Genomic DNA, 21208 nt, shown 5'->3' on the forward strand with positions numbered 1-21208 from the left:
ACAAAATGCTAGTGTTCGGCATTAGGTGAATTTGCTCGGACGCGACGTGCTCTGTAGAATAAGTACAGCCAGAGGCAATTATAAAATCATCAAAAAAGACTTGCAACGTTCGTGCATTTTCACAGTTTTCGGCTAATGGGAATTGACAACAAAGACAGTCTAGCAGGCGTCGCGTCGTGTCACGTCAACTCTACCCATAGGAATTTAAATAATACTTGATTATACAAATCAATCGAGCAACATGTCATCGCGCACTGACATTTCGAAATTTCGAAATCGTATGCGTTCTCGCACGTACGTGCGCACGGTCCCGTGAAATTTCAGCGTAAATCCTAATTCTCGTGTCGGCGGGCGAACATTTGAAATGACGCGGAAGAAAACTGATCGCCTTGGGGTACAAACGATATTTTGCTAATGAACTTTTCATCGAACTTTTCGATATTGCGGACAGTTTTGCAATAACTTCATAAGAAACATTAATTTTGTCAACTTTAACGGGCTTCTTCTTGTATCCAACAGCACGATTATCAGCGTGAAAAAATCTACAGGAAATGATGTGTCGCATGCTAAATAAAATTTTTTCCGCGCGTGGTATTGGAAAAACCACAATTTTCTTGAAATTGTGCAAGTTTAACAAATGTTCTCGAGGTTAAAAAACGTTCGTACCACAATCTCCATAATTATTTCATATTCTGCAAAGTTTCAGCTTTCATTTAAAAAAAATTTCATCGCTCTATCTCATTTCTATCGAAAGTTCTTTGATTTTGACACAGATATCGTCGGTTTGGCCCATAGTGCGCCGGCGCCGCGCGCATTTCGGCGCGCAATCGTGCGAACGGTCGATCGCGACGTTGCAATGAGCTACAAACGTTTAGATGGGAACAATTGCAGATATAGTTGATGCAGATCTACAAAACGTATTTTTTAAATTTTCAATATAGATTTACATAAAGAAGTTGTAAAATGCAAATTTTTGAAAAAATTTCTTTCCACATCCTGTAGTAAACTAATTGCTGTAGCTTCCCCAAAAAAAACCTCGATCCTCCTTGGACTCGTTCCAAAGAGCTAAGAACTCGAACTGGCTACCGGATAAATTAGAATTTAGGTGGAACATTTGTAAGTCTGGGACGAAATTGACCCCGCAATCTGAGGGTTAATCATTTCCAAAAGTCGAACTCTTTGCTTTACTTTCACGACATGTCCTTAAAATACGCAGCTTCCTTGTCAACGCGAGAGTCACGTTGTCTAAAAGAAAAATTAGAAAGGGAAGCAGAGGTCAAGAGCTTCTGAAGAGTAGTAGTTTGCGAGTGTGCCCCATTGATGGACGGGAATATGCCCACGGGAAAAATTCTTTTCGTTTAGAAGAGGTCTCCAAGTTGTCGATCTTGAACCCCGGCCATACTTGTGTTACTCTTGTTAGCATGACCAAACACGCTCCAAAATCCGGTGGTAATAATAAGCTAACAACTTGGTACAACTTCCTTTTAGGCAGAGTTAGGTACGTTCCAAGTACTAGTTGAATCACGTATATTTAAATAACAGAGTACTTCATACATTATTTACCGGTGATCATTTCATAATTTTTGAGAGTCCATGGAGTATGGCTAAGGACTTTTCAATAGATCCTTCAACAGAAATAGCAGAATCAATTGTAAACCACCGAGTCATCCCTAGTAACGAAATCTAGTAGTTTCGAATGCTGTTGTTATGTAACAGAAGATTTTTAAGCTTCTCTTTGGTACAGCACACCTACTGAAAATCTTATTATGTACATAATAGGTGTCCTGATGACTAAATGTTAATAAGATTTATTCTATTTCTTAGTGTTTTATACAAGAGCAACCGAAAATATCGCTTTCTTATTCTACGTAAGATGGATGTATATGTGTATTGGAATTATTAATTGACATAATATTTTTTCTCAAACATATTGGAAGTATTTATTTCAGTTAAGGGAATAGACTGCTTTTTCCAGGATTGCTAGGGTGCGGGATTCGCCTTCTCATTTCTCGATAATGCATGCGATGGGGTTTCTCAGTAGTCAAAAACGCTAGATAAAAGATCGATCTAGGCCGCAGTCGCCCTCAAAAGTCCTCTTTTTTCGTTTACGAGGCGTAATTTGCATTATTCGGCAGCATGTAGCTATGAAAATAGCTACAGTTACTCGAATTAATATTCGGACGCTCTAATAAAGACGAGAACATTTTTAATATTGTACTTTACGATTTAGGGAAGGCTAGAGCAATTAGTTTACTACAAGATGCGAAAAGAAATTTTTTCAAAAATTGAAATTGATCGGAATTGCAGAAAAAGTACTAAAAGTTGAATTTTAATCTGCAGAAATTGCAGATTTTCACGATTTTTGAAACTTTCACAGTGCATGTAATTGACACAGACCTACGAAACGTATTTTTTAAATTTTCAATATAGGCCCACATAAAGAAATTGTAAAATGCAACTTTTAGTATTTTTTCTACAATTCCGATCAATTGCAATTTTTGTAAACTAATTGCTCCAGCTTCTCAAAACAGTTCCTTTTCACATCCTGTAGTAAACTAATTGCTCCAGCCTCCCAAAAAAGTTTAAATCGTATAGTACAATATTAAAAAAAGTTGTCGTCTTTTTTAGCGCGTCCGAATATTAATTCGAGTAACTGCTTTATTAATAATAAATAACTATTTTCATAGAGCAACATGCGGCCGAATAATGCAAATTATGCCTTGTAAACCAAAAAATAGGACTTTTGAGGACGATTGCGGCCTAGATCGATCTTTTATCTAGCGTTTTTGACCACTGAAAAACCCCGTGTTTGTATTGTCGAGAAATGAGAGTCTACCGCCTTAATATTTTATTTATTTGGAAATTTCAGTAAGACGTTCTCCAAACATAGTGTAGGTTTCCGTTCTCTGTTTTCACCGACATTATTAGCGGCGTTTTAAACCAAATTGACAAACCTCTGCGAAGTCTTAGAGACGTCCGTCCGTATGTATTGTTGACAGGCGCGTTTAGTATACACGCGGCAAATTTCATAAAAGATCGAACACACCATTCGACTGTTTGAGTTTGTTCAATGGAAAAATGTACTAATTGACGGTTTCCTAAATCAAATAATGGGTCTCACGTGGCCACTGGTTAACCGTGTGCAAAACGACAGGTATCTCGAGATGTCGCAACCGCATGGTCTACGTCTACGGTCACGTTCTCTCGCTCGGGGGTACGCGCGTTTTCACTCTCACTTTTTCGCTTTCGCACTCGCTGTTAAAATGGCTATCGTTCGGCTAGTGCTCCAAAATCTACAAAAAATTGGTCACGAGGTTACCTACTCTACAGCTAAAAATATAAGCATCGAACAATTCGGGTCGATTTAGTCCGGAAGCGATTTCTTATTTTTTTTTTTTTTTCATATTCCCTGTCGCGAAGACACGGAGGGTCATCGAAATGTGACTGCTAGATGTCGACATAACGTCTACAATACATGTTCTACATATAATTGTGAAAGTGTTGAGCAGATGAAAATGTGAACGGGTCGAATCTATACGAAGAACGGGACAGGGTTAGCAAGCTGCAATTTTCATCGCAATTAAAATTTTTCTAAAGACTGGAACACCTAGCAATCACAACCTGCACGACCCGCCAACTATTTAAAATCAAATAGAATGAGGTAGAACGTTCTAATCATATGCCAACAACTTGTTGAGAATACTGAAAGACACATTTATCCTTCATTGTAGCAATTGGCTGATTTTGGACTGTACTTGTACATATCGGGTTGTGTAATAAACTCCCCGCGTTTTTTGTATTTTATTTTTTTCCCGCAATTTCGGGTTTTGTAGATCTGTATTAATGATATGCACTGTGAAAAGTTGATGCGAGAAATAACGACGGGCATTGAAAGATGTAAGAATTCTTAGCTATAAGCCGAAAATCGTGAAAATCTGCAATTTTTGCCATCTTTAAACATTTATAGCTCGTTACAACGTCGACCGATTTTGATGAAATTTTCGTAATATGTTTTTGAGATATTCTTCTTAGAACTTAGACAGTGTTCAAACGTTTCAGAGAACAGTTGAAATGTTCAGTTCATCTTTTACGGAACAATGTTGTACTTGCTTCAAGTAACTTTTTCCTTTGCGAGAATGCACAATAAACCTGTCACGAGAATACGCTGTTGCGAGATACAACAGTTCATAATTAAACTGAAGTTTCGAGTGAAATATGTCCGACCTATAAACTTTCACAATTTGAACGAAAAAGTGCTGTAAATCTCCCGTTAATTCTCGTCAAGAACAAAGGTTAACGAAGCGATAGAGATCAAGACCGCGCTTGTTCATCCGCGGCAAATTAATCCTCGTGATAACCTACATTTTGGATACTTGCGTCGTATACTCGCGTTTCCTGTTGTGTGTTCTTAGTTCTTACCTGATGTCACAAAGCTAGTGACGGGACAGAAAAGATCACGAGCACATATTTGTAGTACACTAGAAATTAAAGATGTCACCTATATTGTAATGAGAATTCATTCTTGAGAACAGATTATGTTAATATATTCTACATCGTTGACTTGTACAAATGTCACATGTGTTCATAAAAACTTTACTAAGAATCTATAAAATGTTACGACAGAGACCAGAAAGTGACAATAACATGATCGTTATATTTTTAATCTTAAGAATACACTCTCCTAATAACGTTACTCGGTTACTCAGTGACTCGAATTAATATTCGGACGCTCTAAAAAAGACGACAACTTTTTTAACCGACTTCGAAAAAGGAGGAGGTTACTCAATTCGATCTGTATGTGCCTTTTTCCGCCTTTTTGGACCAATCAGGACCAAGATGGACCAATTTTTATAAACTAATTGCTCCAGCTTTCTAAAACAGTTCAAATCATATAGTTCAATACTAAAAAAATTATCATCTTTTTTGGAGCGTCCGAATATTAATTCGAGTCATACTGTATGTTCTTCATAAAATATTCAACAAAATTACTAATAATCTTATATTCCCGTGAAATAATCCTGCGAATATCGTACTAATTTAATAATATCTAATTTTACCATTAATTCAGCTTTCGTGGAAATAATATTTTTATTACAATTCCGCGGCGACATGTCTGCGACATAAATCTGTCTTTTCTTTCGCAAAATGTTTTCGAAGAATTGTTGTAGCCTGCAGCCGTAAAACCATCATTTCAATTTGTCTGGTTTTGGAAGTTGAGTTACGAGACCGGTTCTCGTATAAATGCTTAATCAGATTCGCAGGCATGCATAATGAAGACTTTTATCCTCTATTTATAGATCAAATTCTCATTTGCCATGAATGCAATTCTTTCCGGTTGTCACAGCTATTCTGGTTGCCAAATCATTTTGAAATGGCACCGACTATGTATAACGAAAACTATCCAGTCTTTTTCCGAGTCGTCGAAGTCCAAAGAAATTGCATGATGGTTGAACGCATTTTTGAAAATCAAATCGCCAGAAGTACATATAGCCGTCGAAATAAGCTATTGCGATTACCACGATTATTATTATCGTATTCGCAGCTTACTCTATTCCATTGCAAACCAATGCTACGAAATCCAGTTTTGAATCAATTTTTCGCGTTGTCCGAAATATTGGAAATTGCGAGCCTGTTCTTTTTACAAAGGAATAAACTTGTATTGCCATAAATTGTCACTTCGTACAACTGTGAGATCGCAGAGATCGCCTCGCCGATACGAATTTCAATATTCAGATCACAGGAAATGCATGAGCAAGTTCTGCAAAATTAGTCGTACGTGACTCGCCGAGGATCTCGTATGTATTACAAATATCAAATTGTGTAACTCTTGACAGCGAGAAATAGCATTGGACAACTAAAATTATGCAATTCTGTAAAGGACCGTTCGTTTTTTGCAATCATACCGTGAGACGCTTTTGCAGGATTTTTTTCTAGATCACGAGGGATTGCGAGCAGCCAGACCAGTGTTTGTAGTTGCTCAAGTTTCATTTTGTCACGCACACCTTTCTCGCCAGCCGAGCAGAAGGATGCATAAATTATTTAAACATTTTTATCAACATTTACGCTGATAGTCGTGGAAAACAGTTTTTGAAGAAGCGTGGAAATGCGACTTTTTCATCGTTCACATTCTTCACTTCTAAGCTTTTTCTATCATCGACGAATAGTGCATTTATTTACTGTCGTATCTCAACGAAACGTCGAATAACGATACATATTGTCAATGTGTTCATATTTCACTGAACATTTGGAACTTTGTTTAAAAGTAAAATTAACTGTCTAAAGATCAGATTTTTGCGATAAAACGATATTGGATGTGTACAATTTCGTTAACGAAAATAGTACAATAATAAATGTGCATGTAAAATTGGGCATTTCGTGTGCGGCAATCCAACAAAATTCTGATAATAGTAACGAATGCGTTAATAAATAAAGGTAATGAGTAGATTGCGGATCTGTACGCAAAATAAAAATGTTTTGCACCGATTGTAGGCACCAGCGGTCAAACATAAATTAATTTCATCCCTTAACAGATTTTTTACGTTGAAAACATCACAACTAGACAGCGGATCTTTATGCAAAATAACAATTTTCGACCTGAATCGCAACAAACTGGAGTGAAATAGAAGTTTATTTTCTGTCTTCAGGCGATTTTGATCGTTTATAATTCGTAAACCAATTAACCAATTTCAATGCAATTTTCAGAGGGTATATGTATAATTCATACCAGTTGACAAAACACATTTTTTACATTTTCGTTATTGGGCCAGCTAAAAAAGTAGTAAAAATCAATGTCTAGTATTGTTTTTCACAATTCCCCGACCAAATGCATTTTTTCAACTTATTTATTAGACGTCATTTGCTAAACTAATTCTTCTAGGCTTACAGAGAAATTGAAGTCGTTTGGTCCATTCATATAAAAGTTATTCTGATGTAAATTGTGTGGAATCAGTTATGCTTCTCACTGTAGACCGTTTAGCGGGGGTTCAAACACATTGTCAATTAATTAATTCATTGTTAATTCGGGAGCTTCAATCTTATCGTGAACCTACATTGACAATGTTATTGATCGTATAGGATCGTATATATTCTTCCTATATTTTTACTGTTTTAAAGGAGACCCACCCATTCTCGTGAAAAGTGCATACAGGTCCGCTGTCTAATCACAACAACAGTAATTTTGGACTTTCTAATCTTTCGTTGGTTTAGATTGTACCCAGCCAAAATTTCTTCATGAATGCATAAAAAACCGCAGTGAATGAGTAAGGTCCTGCAGAGACAAAGGACCAAGCGGAGTAACTCAATGTCGGAGTGCTTATATAATTTCTATAGAGATTTCGCGTAATGCTGTTGCTTCATGCGAGCTGGTAGTCTGGTAGGTAGCATAAACGGCAACCGAGGGAAGGGGTTTTACAGGTGGGGGGAAAGTTGTACTAGAAGAAACAATTACTGGGCTGCATCGGGCGACGATGATCGTCTAGTCCAGGGAAATATTAGGCCATAGCAAATGCTTTCCCAGTGTGCAACTCGGGCTCACCGGCGCGGCAGAGTAAAGAACGATCATCGGCTCTAGCCGGTCACTGTCTCCAACAGCCGCGCTTTCGTTTCGTTTCGTTTCGTTCGCCGATCGTTCGCGGTGATACGCGGATTTGGATAAAACGCGAACTGAAGCACGCCTTTCTTGCATTTCGTCTATTTTTCCGTCGCCGTCCACTCTGTTTTTGTACCGTGCTCCCGGCGACACAATTATTTTAATCGTACGCGGTCTCCGACGTGATTCACGCGTGTTTCGCATCGACTCCAGTGCATTCGATCCACGTGTTCGAGATCGATCTCCTCGCTGCTGAGAACATCGTTCAGAGTTTAGACCTCTAAACACTGGTGCTTTTTGGCAAAACTCGCCTGATCATACTTCCTCATCGTTATCGTAAGTAGCACTCGGCCCGAACGTTTACCTAGCCCTTGCACTGCGGTCTATTTTACGCGAACAGTGTCATTCGAATTTCTTAGAAGAACAAAGAGGCTTCTATTTATATTCGATGTCTACGCGTTCTCCAATGGATCTATTGGGTTGACAAATAAGTTCGTTCGGTTTTTTACATTGGAATAAATCGCAAAACCCGAACGAACTTATTTGCCAACCCAATATGTATATACGTATGTCGACAACGACACGGTTGAATTTCATTTCGATTTCAAGGAAATGAATAACTAGACAGCGGATTTGATGCATTTATCGGAAAAATGAGTAGCTGTCATTTAAACCAGTGAAAACATTAGAAGATTGGCTGACGTTAAGATAATTCAAAATAATTAACCATTAAGTGTAACTATTTTTGTGGATTAGGAAGAAATTTTCCATCTCACTGCGTTTCTATTTACCATTTCGATGGATATGAATATTAAATTATAAATATACTTTCATTGAGTCATTGCATTTTTAAAGCACGTCTTGAAACTTTTATGTAACTCTCGTTTCTTATTGATGCAGAAAGTTTTTATTTTGCATGAAGATTGATAGGACGATGTTTGTCTTGAGCTGACATAAATGCGAGAATTAAAAGTGGATATACATATTTACAAGTGTGTCAATATTGATCGAGTGTATCGATGTTAATTAATTAAAGCGTGTTTGCGGACACTCGGTCTTCGACGTGCGAAACCACTGACATTAAACTTTCTCAAGAAAGCAATAGTTGAACGTAATAGTAACTCTGGTGTTATAATGTGTAACGGAATGATTTAACGTACAGCGTTTTCATTACGAAGATTTTACATTGCGGTTGTACCAATATAATTGCACCGCATAATTTCTAGCAATTCTCATTGAACATAGTCGGAGTTCTTGTCATTTCAATATTGATTATATCCAATACTGATCATTCATTAAAAGTAACAAATCATTAGAATGACTGTACAGGATAGTCTACGAATCGATCGCTGCGCTGTCTGAACTACTTCTGATGGTTTAATCCGTCCCTCGTGTCAATTTCACAGAGTTTTCCCGAAATAAGTTATACTGGTCTGTTATTTGTGTAAGTAGATTTTGATAAACTTCCGAAAAGGACATACCTCCGATTTTTTTATACACTGGATTCTTACGTACTTGTGTGTGTGTGTGTGTGTGTGTTCTCTATTCTACATAGATATTTTTCATATCGTATAAGTGAATAATTACCTATCATTTTTCTCAGAAAGTATTATCTTTATGACAAAAATCAATACGACATAAAATGTGTATTTTGATGAGGTCTACAAGTTTTATCTGAAGTATTTTCCAAAATTCCCATTAATTATGGAAGTAAATAAAAAAACTATGCTTTTTATGTTTTTTTCATGGTTTCCGCTTTGAAAATGTCCTTTTCGGAAGTACGCCCGTAGATTTACCCGAAACTTCGCGACTTTTATTTTTTTAATGCGAAACACATAACCGGAAAACCTAAGATGTAAATAACTCATCAATTTGAATTAAAAAACCCAGAGAAATAACTACATACTATTTACCTTGTTGTTTCATCGATCTTTTACCACTGTATCAATTTGACACGAAGGGATAGATTCAGTTCGTGAAATGAGGGACAGATCAGGCTTAATGAAGAAACTTTTCAAATCAAGATATATCGATGTGAAACGAAGAATTCTTAAATGTAAAAAGAATTTTTAAAAATATCATTCTTCTCTAAAAACAGGAATTGTTTTGTACTTTCCAAACGGTAAATTATATTTAACACGTCGTGTCGAGTACAGAATTTTGTTAATATTGAAAGCTAGTCAAGTAAAAATGGAATACAGTTACTCGAATTAATATTCGGACGCTCTAAAAAAGACGATGACTTTCGAAATATTGTACTATACGAGTTGAACTTTTTTGGGAAGCTAGAGCAATTAGTTTACTCAGATAAAAAGTTATTTAATAATTTATTTTATTGTAGTAATTATTTATAAATAAATTAATTTTTTCATATTAAATTTTAAGAAGTAGAATTTATTTTTGTACCTTTTGTATCAGGGGTAATTAAATTTAAAATACAGTTTTATACAAATCTCGAATATAAATGAGCTAATTATATAAAATTTTTTTTGTGGCATAAAAATTATAAATATTTAATTTGATGTGAAATGTAATTCGAATTTTTAGATATCTAGTTTTTTCAGAGATTTTTTCAGAATATGTTGTAAAGAATATGTATGTAAACGTATTTTTTAAATTTTCAATATAGGCCCACTTAAAAAAGTTGTAAAATGCAGCTTTTAGTATTTTTTATACAATTCCACCAATTGCTATTTTTGAAAAAATTTCTTTTCACATCCTGTAGTAAACTAATTGCTCTAGCTTCCCAAAAGAGTTCAAATCGTATAGTACAATATTAAAAAAGTTATCGTCTTTTTTAGAGCGTCCGAATATTAATTCGAGTAACTGTATGTAATAAAATATTATTTGTTACCTGTAGTGGGTACTCACAGCATACCGAATACCAAAAAGATCAGAAATGTATTCATGCAAATGGGCAATATTACCCGACCCGCGAAATAAGTGAGGCTGAATAGGGAAAGCTGTTTGACTACCGCTCTCAATTGCAAAGGTCTTTTTCAATTTGTTAAGTTATGCTTTCGTCGTTCTAGTTTCTTTGTCAACGCGTAGTTGCGTCCTCCGCAGACGTAAAAAGTAAAAACGGTTGCGACACGCGCGAAATACGTATTTGCTCGACCATAATATTGATTCCATCAAGTAAATTTGATTTCCCGAAATAAGCCAACTCTACACTCGTTACTTCGATTGGTATACTCACAATTAATTAGTGTGGTAACTAACCACTAGACTAACATTAAACCGAAATGCATTTTAGATCCTGAAAAAATGGTCCAAATCAAATTGTATTATCTCCGTACTTCACGGAGATATGAAATATGAAATATTTTTATACGAACTGGGTCTAAAGTGGTTAGCCTTGATATGCAGATGATAAGTTCATCTTTAGTGGAAAAAAAGGCGGAAGTCTCACATGGCGCATCTCATCCAATTTTCTTCGCGTTGCAATGTATGATAATTTATACAGATGATAAAAATATGCTTCGGTGCTAATTGAAAAAATTCTGCGGCGCATTTAGTCGCATGTAATGTTAAACAACTGCGATCCAATTAATTTTTCTCTTTCATTCGACTGTTTTTTTTTTAAATGTAAAACGCAGCGTTGAAAAATTACAATGTTACAAAATACACACAAATGATGATTACGGATTTTTATATTAGAAAATAAATGAAGATATAAATCGATAAGAATTGTTACATAACTTGGGTAAATATTTTGAAAGAAATTTCACAAATTCAAAACACCACAATTAAATGTCTTCTAAAAAATAGTGTACGCGATTAAATGCACGCTTAAACTGATAATAAAACAATACGAAGGTATTACGTGTTCGCAGATCTCGCATAATCATTGCAAAGGAAAACACTAGGAATACGTAAAGGTCAAAACAACAAGAATCTAACTTCTAAGAAGTATAGAAAAAAGTGTATTTGTTTATTCATATGGTGCAACGTCTTTATTGAGATGACGCACAATAATATAGGGGAATTTCTCACATTTGTCTACAATTTGATTCGGTTGGCACGAATCAATTCTAATTTATTCTCGGTATCGATTAACCGTGTCGATCGAAGGTTGCCCGAGCCCCTATCGAACTGAGACTCTTTCTATGTACTATTTAGTCAAATTGACTATTTAACATTTGAAGACTTTTGGACGTCACTGTACAGGATGTACTGTACCCGATTACTTTCGATTTGACACAAGCAAGTCACGTAGGATTCAACAAAGTTCACGAGGAACGGTCGCGCGCGTTCTGTATGCACTATGCACGCGCAGTTCCACACAAGGATCTTCCGCATTGATGTCCAACATGCAAAAAAAAACAGTTGAGCGTCATATTCGTTTTTTCCATTTGCGAAACAGCATGCACAATGTATCCGAAGCATCTTCCAGTTGACGCAAATAAAGAAAAACAATTCACATACACAGTTCGTACGTCCTTTAAAACAGAATAACTTTTTTGTAATTGTATCAAACGATCTGATGTTTTGCAAGCAATTAGGAGCATTGGTTTACTAAATGATGTGCAAAAAAGATTTTCCGAAAATTATATTTTACAAGGTTACATGCAAAAATGAAAAAGGCATTTTTCAAAATCTTTTTATTTGGACCCACAATGAAAATTTAAAATATTTTTTGTAGATCTATGTTAGTTATACACATGCTGAAAATTTCATCTAAATTGGTTGACGCAGAAAAAACGACACGCATCGAAAGATGTACGATTTTGTGGATTTTAAGCAGAAACTGATCAAAAGTCGTGTAAAACTACGATTTTCAACATTTTTAATCGCTTGTTGCTCGAGTGTATGTTAATCGATTTCGATGAAATTTTCAGCAGGTATATAACTAACATAGATCTACAAAACATATATTTTAAATTTTCATTAAGGGCCCAAATAAAAAAGTGTTTTACTTTTGCGTGTAACCTTGTAAATTATAATTTTTGGACATTTTTTTGCACATCATTTAGTAAACCAATGCTTCTAATTGCTTGCAAAACATCAGGTCGGTCGGTACAATTATAAAAAAATGATTCTGTTTTAAAGGGCGTACGAACACTTATGTGGGCCACTGTAAATGCCCAAAATCCTCACAATAAATAAAAAGAGGTGCAGAACGAATTTAGGTTGCAACCCAATGTAATTCAGGTGGAGAGGACAGATTTCTCGAAAAAATTAAACAAATCGTTTTGTGAAATTGCAGATGCCGACACAGACCGTAGCGGAAACCAAAGTGGAGGAGGAGATTCCTGATAGAGTCGCGCTCGTTTTCAAGGACCAAAATATTTTGGTCACCGGTGGTACCGGTTTTTTGGGAAAGGTTATCGTCGAGAAGTTTCTCCGATCCGTGCCCTCCATCAAACAAATCTATATGCTCGTCCGACCGAAAAAGGGGAAGAACCCGAAGCATCGTTTGGAGGAAATTTTCAACTCGCCGGTAACTATATTTTTCTCCTTTTGTTAATCGCATCGAATCGTTCCATGAAGTCTCAGCTAAATGAGGCCACCTATAAATATCTCCTTTACTTTTAATGGCAGGAAAAAAATATTTATGGCATAATTTAAATGGTATCGAAAGAGTAATATCATAGAAGAACAATTTCTATCGTCCGGTTATTTTTTCATAGTTTTTTCAAGGTCATCGTTATTTTTTTATCGGGAAAACTTAAAAAATACAAGATAGAACAAAAAAAAATAAGTTTTCCCGATAAAAAATAACGATGACCTTGAAAAAACTATGAAAAAATAACCGGACGATAGAAATTGTTCTTCTATGATATTCCTCCTTCGGTGCCATTTAAATTATGCCATAAATATTTTCTTTCTGCCATTAAAAATGAAGGAGAGATATTTAGGTGGCCTCCTTCAGCTGAGACACCCTGTATATGTATGTACGCGCAAAATCTCGCAGAAGTATTCTGCGCGAACAACCCTGCATATTCGAGGAACATCACGTTTCGTTGTGCGGACGATAAAAATTTTATGTAATTTTGGTGACTGAGTTAGCTACCTGTTTTATGACTAGAAATACTCGTGATTTTATGGAGAACGCGCGTCGTGAAGCAATATGGTTAAAAAAAGCCGCAGTAACATACAGACACTTCACGAAATACGCCTAGAGAAAGCGTATTTATATAGACATTGTATTTGCCAACAATCTGTTGAGTAATTTTTCATGAGTCACTTGATGTCATCGTAATCTATCCTCCTAGGACCACTTGCAGAGGTTTATAGAACTATTCATTTCATGTCTCGATACTAATGAGAGAAAAGGTGATTTCCGGACACGCTAATTAGAATTGTATCCGCCGGGAAAATGAAACTGACAAAATTCCATCATGGAAGCAGATCGCAGTATTCCATAACCATGTTGAAGAGCAAAAACGCGTGGAACAGGGTCAAGGCCCCCTACTCACAGAGGACGCGGGAGTACAGTGTTATTATCACTATTATCAAGATTGATATTTGTCTAGTACTACCTGGTGAAAGTTATTTCGCGTGTTATGTCATATTTATCTGTCCCAGTAACAGCCAGATTCCGCTGTAACACGATTACGGTGTCCCGCCTAGCTATTGTATATTGTTTTACAGGAAGTTTCATAATTTTCCTCCTTTTACGCTACTGAACTCGACCGCAATGTTACGATCACGCGAATATGTAATTGCACCGGAAAGTTCTTAGAATCTCTCTGGTTGGCCAAGATGTTTGCGCGGCTTGCATTTCATAACTTTCATCCAATTGGAATCGATGACGTGCTATGAATCGTAAGCCGATCATACCGTTCTATCTTCCGTTCAAATTATTACGAGAACTTTTATTTCGCTGCCAACTGAACTATGAATCTCTATACAGGCTGCCCCAAAATGTCTGTTGCACGGAATATCTCTGAAATTTGTATGATTCTCAAAGCTTTATAGAAGGGTACATTTTTTAAATATTTTATTTGACCCGTTGAAGGTCATTTTAAGGTCAAGTTCACTTTTTTTAAGTTCTTTAATGATAAAGACACCAGAAGAATGCATGCAGTTCTTATTTATCATTGAATAACTTAAAAAGTTGTTGTCGAATTAAAAAACGTTTCGAATAAAACTGACTTGTTTTTTCTCACAGAATAAGTTGGTGTAAGAAAAAAATTATGTTTCCATTTGAAAAAGTGAACTTGACCTTAAAATGACCTTCAACACGTCAAATAAAATATTTAAAAAATGCACCTTTCTTTAGAGCTTTGAAAACCATACAAATTTTTTTCTAAATACGATGGATAAAGAGATGCAACAGAAATTTTGGGACACCCTGTATATGCGCACTCGTAACATATGAAAATATTCTACATTTCAAAATCTAAAGATTGTAATTAGTAGAATGCAGATTTCGATGCAAAAGAAACATTTTCCAAGCCGATCGTAAACAATGCAACAGTAAATCAACCGGCAATGATTTTTATGATAAATTGTATCCTCGAAAAGGTTCGATTTCGAAGATTTACATTTTCCAACGCATGAATTTTAGACCGAGTGGCATAGGAACTGCGTATAATGTTGAAACTCCTAATGCACGGTGCAAATCTCTCCCCGAGAGGAGGTCAAATTGCATCACGTGAAAGAAAGTCGAGTCAGTTCACGTGTTTGCGTTCCGTAGTCATTTAACGGTCGGTTTTCCTCGTAAAAAGCGAAATTGGAAAATAAAGGACCGAATCGAAAATATTTTTAACTTATTTACGACACCGTCAGCGGCAACTCGTTCAAACTAAAATACAACATTTCGATTTTTACCCTTCGCGGATGAGGATTCTTTCAAATATTCGAAATATTTTCCTTGGAAACCTAGTCCTACGTCCAACTTTTCAATTCTAGGAAAAAATACATACTGATCTTTACTTTATGAATGGAATGCATGAATCTTTAATTTTGTCTGAACAAAATAGAAAGTTTAAATTCAAAGTTTAAATTATTTAAATACTCCCATCGCGACATACTGCAACGAAACACAGGGTCTAAGTAGGACATGATATTAGCAGAACCTTGAACGTATAAAAAAGATTCAATTCAATCCCAGTTTTCCACAGCGTGACAGAAACACACATTAATTAGCATAAACAGGCGCAAACTATTAATTACTCGTGACAGAGTACTTATTGCACTAGATTCACGGGCGTAATAGCTGTAATAATGATACCGTTAATTACATTTTCAAAATATGGGGCACGCAAGAACGCATATTGTTTGCAGAAACGTTTAATCGAGAATCATTATATTAAAACGCAACGTCATCTAATAGTGAGCACACTGGGTCGTTTGAAAGGGAGAATCGTTCGTTTTTGAACGTATGGATAAAACGTTACTCGAAACGAAACTACCAAAATTAGAATTATACGTAATTAAATCACAGAACATATTTCTCAAGAATTCTCCGTGCTTGAACGCTGAAGAGAAAAAACAAGATCACTCTGCCATAACGAGTCGTTGTGACACAACATATTTAAAAAAAAAACTCGCTAAATATGAAATGAATGGATGAATAATTACTTGTTACAGCTCTTCGAGAAAGTGAAACAGCAAAGGGGACTAGAGGAGCTTCGTAAGGCTGTGACAGTTGTAAATGGCGATGTCTCGATGCTTGGTCTTGGACTCTCTGAAGAAGACAAGAAGATGCTTTGTGAGAACGTTAACATTGTATATCATTTAGCCGCCACAGTAAGGTATTGCAGCGCAAAGTAAAGTAAACGATTAACTGAATTGGTAAATCACGTTTATATTATAACTACATCTCGTTACGTTAGATTCGACGAGTTGCTAAAAAGGGCAGTGATCTTAAACACTCGTGGCACAAAGCAAATGCTAGATCTGGCCAAGGAGATGAAGCACCTAAAGCTATTTGCTCACGTCAGCACTGCGTATTGCCATCTAGAAGAAAAAGTATGACTGGTTTTGTTAACTGTACTTGAACGCTTTACCAAAGCCTACTGACAGGTCCTTCAGCGACAGTTCTGTGTTTAACAATTTTAAGCTTACTAGTTTACGAATACAGTTAACAACAGATTTTCAATAACTGTCAAGTTTAGTTATCGGTACAATAAGTAACAAATGCATTCGTCTTATTGCCATTTTAAATTCGTTCTAGGTCTTGGGAGAAAAACCTTATCCTCCGCCAGCAGATCCTCACAAAATCATCAAGTGCGTAGAGTGGATGGATGATCAAGTCGTCGAAGCAATGACCGATAAGATTCTAGGAGAGCTTCCTAACACATACGCATTTACGAAGGCCTTGTCCGAAAGTCTCATTGAAGAAGCCATGCCGCATCTTCCAGCAATTATATTAAGGTAGAATTATGCAAATAATCCTTGCAGAAATAAAAAATTGGTACCTTGGAAAATACCTACTATTTCATTAAATGTTTAATCATAGGCCAAGTATAGTTATACCTGTTTGGAAGGAACCATTACCTGGCTGGACAGATAATATCAATGGACCGACAGGGCTGTTAATTGGAGCTGGCAAAGGTGTTATTCGAACAATGTACTGCAATGAAAATGGTTATGCCGATTATTTACCGGTTGACATTGCTGTTAATGGTATTTTGGCTTGTTCGTGGAATTTCCTTTATTTCAAGGATTACGAGAAACGGGTTTTCAATCTAACTAGCAGCAATGAATTCAAAGTAGGTCAAAGTTGATGCTACAGTTGTGCCAATGAATATTGTCAATGTTCAAAATACATAATACTAATATGCAAATCGTAGATATCGTGGTCAGAGATTATTACGCGTGGCCGGAGAATAACGCAAAAGGTTCCCCTAAACAATGTCGTTTGGTATCCCGGTGGCAGTATGAAAAAATCAAGACTTATGCACAACATATGCGTGTTACTTTTCCACATGATACCAGCTTACTTCATAGATTCACTTATTTTCCTTGCGGGGTACAAACCAGTGTAGGTATAATTACGATATCCACATCATTTCTTCGACCTTAGCCTTATTTGTTAAACTATTACATGGTTAATTGTTACTGTGCACAGTATGTGTCGTGTGCAACGTCGTATAAAAAAAGGATTCGAAGTTTTCGAGTATTACGCTAATCATCAATGGGACTTTGAGAATTCAAATATGTACGAAGTCAGAGATCGATTTAATGCAATAGAGTATGAAAAATATCAGTTACATGGAGACGATATGGATATCGATGTATATTTCGAGGCTTGTATAAGGGCTGCAAGAGTTTTTATCCTAAATGAACCACCGGAAACATTACCAGCTGCTCGAAGGCATTTGAGAATGTAAGACTCAATTTTTATTATTTTTCTTCAAAATAATGTTTTAATGCTACGTTTATATTTTTATTGCAGCATGTACTGGGTCGATATACTCACAAAGATCACTTTCTTTGTCTTCTTGATCTATTTGCTCGCATCTTGGAGTGAAAGCTTTAGAGCACTATTAACAGGATGTTGGTCGATTATGGTAAAGGGATTGTCAGACTAGACCACACGTTAGTTAGTTCGTAACACTTCTAGTACCTTTACATTGTAAAATATAACCAAATAAAATTGAAGTTCTATTTTTTTATAATTATCTATCCGTTCGTATTCATTGTGTTAATAATAAGATGTATTATATCAAAATATTCTCGATAATAAATATTTACTATTAAAATCAAATTTTCTTTCGTTATTTTACCAAGAAGAACTCTCGAAGACAGGTAAAACACAGGAAAGACTGGCAACAATTTCTGCACTGAACGTGACTTTTATTTATATCAAATATCGAAAGAGAATTACTCCCTTAAACAGATTCCTGTACAGGTGGTTCGTAGCCTTCCGGTCTGTCGACCTTCGAGCCGCTTTCTCCTACTTCCTCGGTCTTGCTGCCTGCACTGTCTCCGTGAAGTTCCAATAGTTTGCTCAGTTCAAAACGTGGTTTCTTCAATACTTTAACCTGTTCAAGAGCAAAGTTGTTATTATTATAAACGCTGTTATTATTGCTGTATTTATGACAATGTTCAAATAATATGCGCAAACATACTTTACGAATATAAACGTCGTGGAGCGGGTAAATGCCTTGCGAAGCCTTCTCGATATCTTTGGCTGTGGCATCTGGCAGAAGTTTACTAACAACACCCTTCAAGTCGCTCTTCGTAACATCATTGGTAATTGTGTCTACCATCTTCTGCCTGATTTTCTTAACCTAAGCACGCAATCGCGATTATTTATAAATAATAAATAATTTTATATAAAACATTTATCTTGTATAAAAATTAGTCAATTGTTGCTACAGTCTATATCACTACTTCTTATAAAACAGAAGTAATGTGGTAAGCAAGTGCACAATTTCTTTCTGCAACGTCGTGTAACACAAAAGTCAAATTATACTCTCGTGAATTATTATCAGTTGCAAATACTTAGTATAGAATATCACGTAACTAAAATCACAAACCTGTGCATGCTGCGCGTAACATGTTTTCCTTGTGCTCAACTGATCTTTGTTGGTGAAACCAATGCAGAAAACTCTGAGAAGGTAGCCGTCGGTAGTTTTTACATCGACGTTAGCTTCGATCAGCGTTTGCCATTTCTTAACCATGGACCTCAATTTGTCGGTGGTCAAGTCCATGCCGTGGAAGTTGGTCAATACGTTACGATGTTGAACATCTTCTGCGATCAACCTGAATTTACGGAAAGATCTCTCTGCATCTCCATCGTTCTGCAAGTCGGCCAATGAGACTTCGAATACTCTGTACTTCAGACCTTCAGATGCGATCTCTGTGAAATATGCAAACAGTTAGCGAGGAAACTAATTTGAAAAAAGGAAAATGATGTTAACGCATTAAAAGCACGTTTGGCGAGCAGAGCGCCGTACTCGATGCGTTAACTATGAAAATTTGTAGCAACATCTAGCTTTAGTATTTCTTTGAAGCAACACTGTGGTCTAGACGCTGCATTTTTCTTTCGCAACATAAAACGCCACAAAAAGTGATGAGAGCACTTTCATGGAGCTGGAGTTGCATACTATTTTTCAATTTTCAAAATATCTTACTTGTTCCTTGGGTTCTGTTAACCAATGTTTTGCCAACATGACGGTTGGTGAACATAGACGGTGCCTTGACATCATACCAGTCCTTACGAGTGAAAGGATCAACACTAAATATAAAGAAAACACAGTTAGGTTACGCTTCCATGTTGCTCTTTAAGGTTAGAATAACAACTTAAATATATTATGAAACGAACATCGTGGATTTAATTCATATTCGTATTCTGAAGTATCTGCCACGTTTTAGATGCGATATAACGAATATTTCATTCATTAACGATGCTTTGAATCAAAGGATCGAGGATACACCTTGAAAATATTATTTTAAATATGTAATTATTTTTGAAGAAATATACGTTACTGTTTGCTTATTTTTCACTCGAGTTCAGGAATATTATTAAAGGCAAGGTAACGATCGTTGAGTGTATTCTAAAAACTCAAATAATATCAACGTGGAGTCCACATTAAGTACAGTATTTACGTATACATCGAGGATGCACTTCAAAAATATTATTTTAAATAAGTAATTATTTTTGAAGAAATATACGTTGCTGTTAGCTTATTTTTCACTCGAATTCAGAAATATTATTAAAGGCAAGGTAACGATCGTGGAGAGTATTCTAAACACTGAAATGTCATGTGAACGAAATCTGTTTTAATTCAAAGCATCTTGCTAGGTAAAAGACGAAATATTAACTTATTCTCATAACGAGGGTTTAAAGTTCAAAGGAAACATATTATAATTCACTTACATCTTCTTCTTCACTCCCTTTTTACCTCCTTTCGATAGTCCCTTATTTTTACCCACCGCCATGATTGAGGTTACAGACGAAAAGAGGCACGCTCACACACCACCGGAAACTAGTAGAGCGATCTACGAGTTGTCGGCACGTACGTGAACGCTGATTGGTCGATGCATTTCTACTTGCATTCGCTTTTTACAATCGTTTTTAAAAGTGAATGGCTTATTGAAAGAATTAAAGCTAGCAAATCGTAATAAAATTTTACGTGCGTATCCCTTTTATTTTCTTTATTCGAGTATATTGACATAAGATGCAAAATGTATAGAAAGTATACATTGGTGCAAATGCAGCTTCCTTGGCTTCATCATTGAAATTATGCTGCACCACTCGGTATATTACTTCTTTATGCATTTATGGCTTACGGCTTACGGAAATGTTAAAAAACGGCTAGAATATAAAATACGATAGAATTTTGTACAATTTTTATTTATTTTGGATCTACAAAGGCTGTTCTCATTAAAAATAGGATTTTATTCCATTCCACTATCTTAAAATTTGTCGACAAAATTATTCCAAAAGCATTACAATCTAAGAAACCTATTCTTTCTAATATCTTCGTTATTAGTTTCGAATATTTGCAAAGATGAAATTTTCTTTCCGATACTATACTTTAAAAAATGAACACAAAATGGACAAGATTTTAGACGAGTTAGTTTTGAAATCGTACTTGCACATTATCTCTATGTAATCTGTTACGATGTATCGATGCATCTAAAACGTGCTCCTAGAACTGCCTAGAACCGATCGAGCGATTAAACTTTTCATGCATTACACATTTCGTATGTGCA

The 21208-nt window shown here is 35.9% G+C and overlaps 2 protein-coding genes across 2 annotated transcripts; one reads left to right on the forward strand and one right to left on the reverse strand.

The window, feature by feature from the left end:
• Positions 1 to 7458: 7458 nt before the first annotated feature.
• Positions 7459 to 18079, forward strand: LOC143207692 (putative fatty acyl-CoA reductase CG5065). The gene is made up of 9 exons (XM_076421432.1): positions 7459 to 7924; positions 12798 to 13031; positions 16130 to 16293; positions 16375 to 16510; positions 16716 to 16915; positions 17001 to 17253; positions 17335 to 17525; positions 17613 to 17870; positions 17940 to 18079. Exons 2-9 carry the CDS (start codon positions 12798 to 12800, stop codon positions 18073 to 18075), a joined length of 1572 nt encoding a protein of 523 aa, XP_076277547.1. The 5' UTR covers positions 7459 to 7924; the 3' UTR covers positions 18076 to 18079.
• Positions 18080 to 18319: 240 nt separating this feature from the next.
• On the reverse strand, positions 18320 to 20528 carry Rps3a (ribosomal protein S3A). Its single transcript, XM_076421477.1, has 5 exons — positions 20370 to 20528; positions 19624 to 19727; positions 19027 to 19349; positions 18616 to 18777; positions 18320 to 18528 (listed from the first exon to the last, which is right to left on the reverse strand). Exons 1-5 carry the CDS (start codon positions 20429 to 20431, stop codon positions 18376 to 18378), a joined length of 804 nt encoding a protein of 267 aa, XP_076277592.1. The 5' UTR covers positions 20432 to 20528; the 3' UTR covers positions 18320 to 18375.
• Positions 20529 to 21208: the final 680 nt, after the last annotated feature.

Source organism: Lasioglossum baleicum, chromosome 4 (assembly GCF_051020765.1).
Source record: "Lasioglossum baleicum chromosome 4, iyLasBale1, whole genome shotgun sequence".
NCBI lineage: Eukaryota > Metazoa > Arthropoda > Insecta > Hymenoptera > Halictidae > Lasioglossum > Lasioglossum baleicum.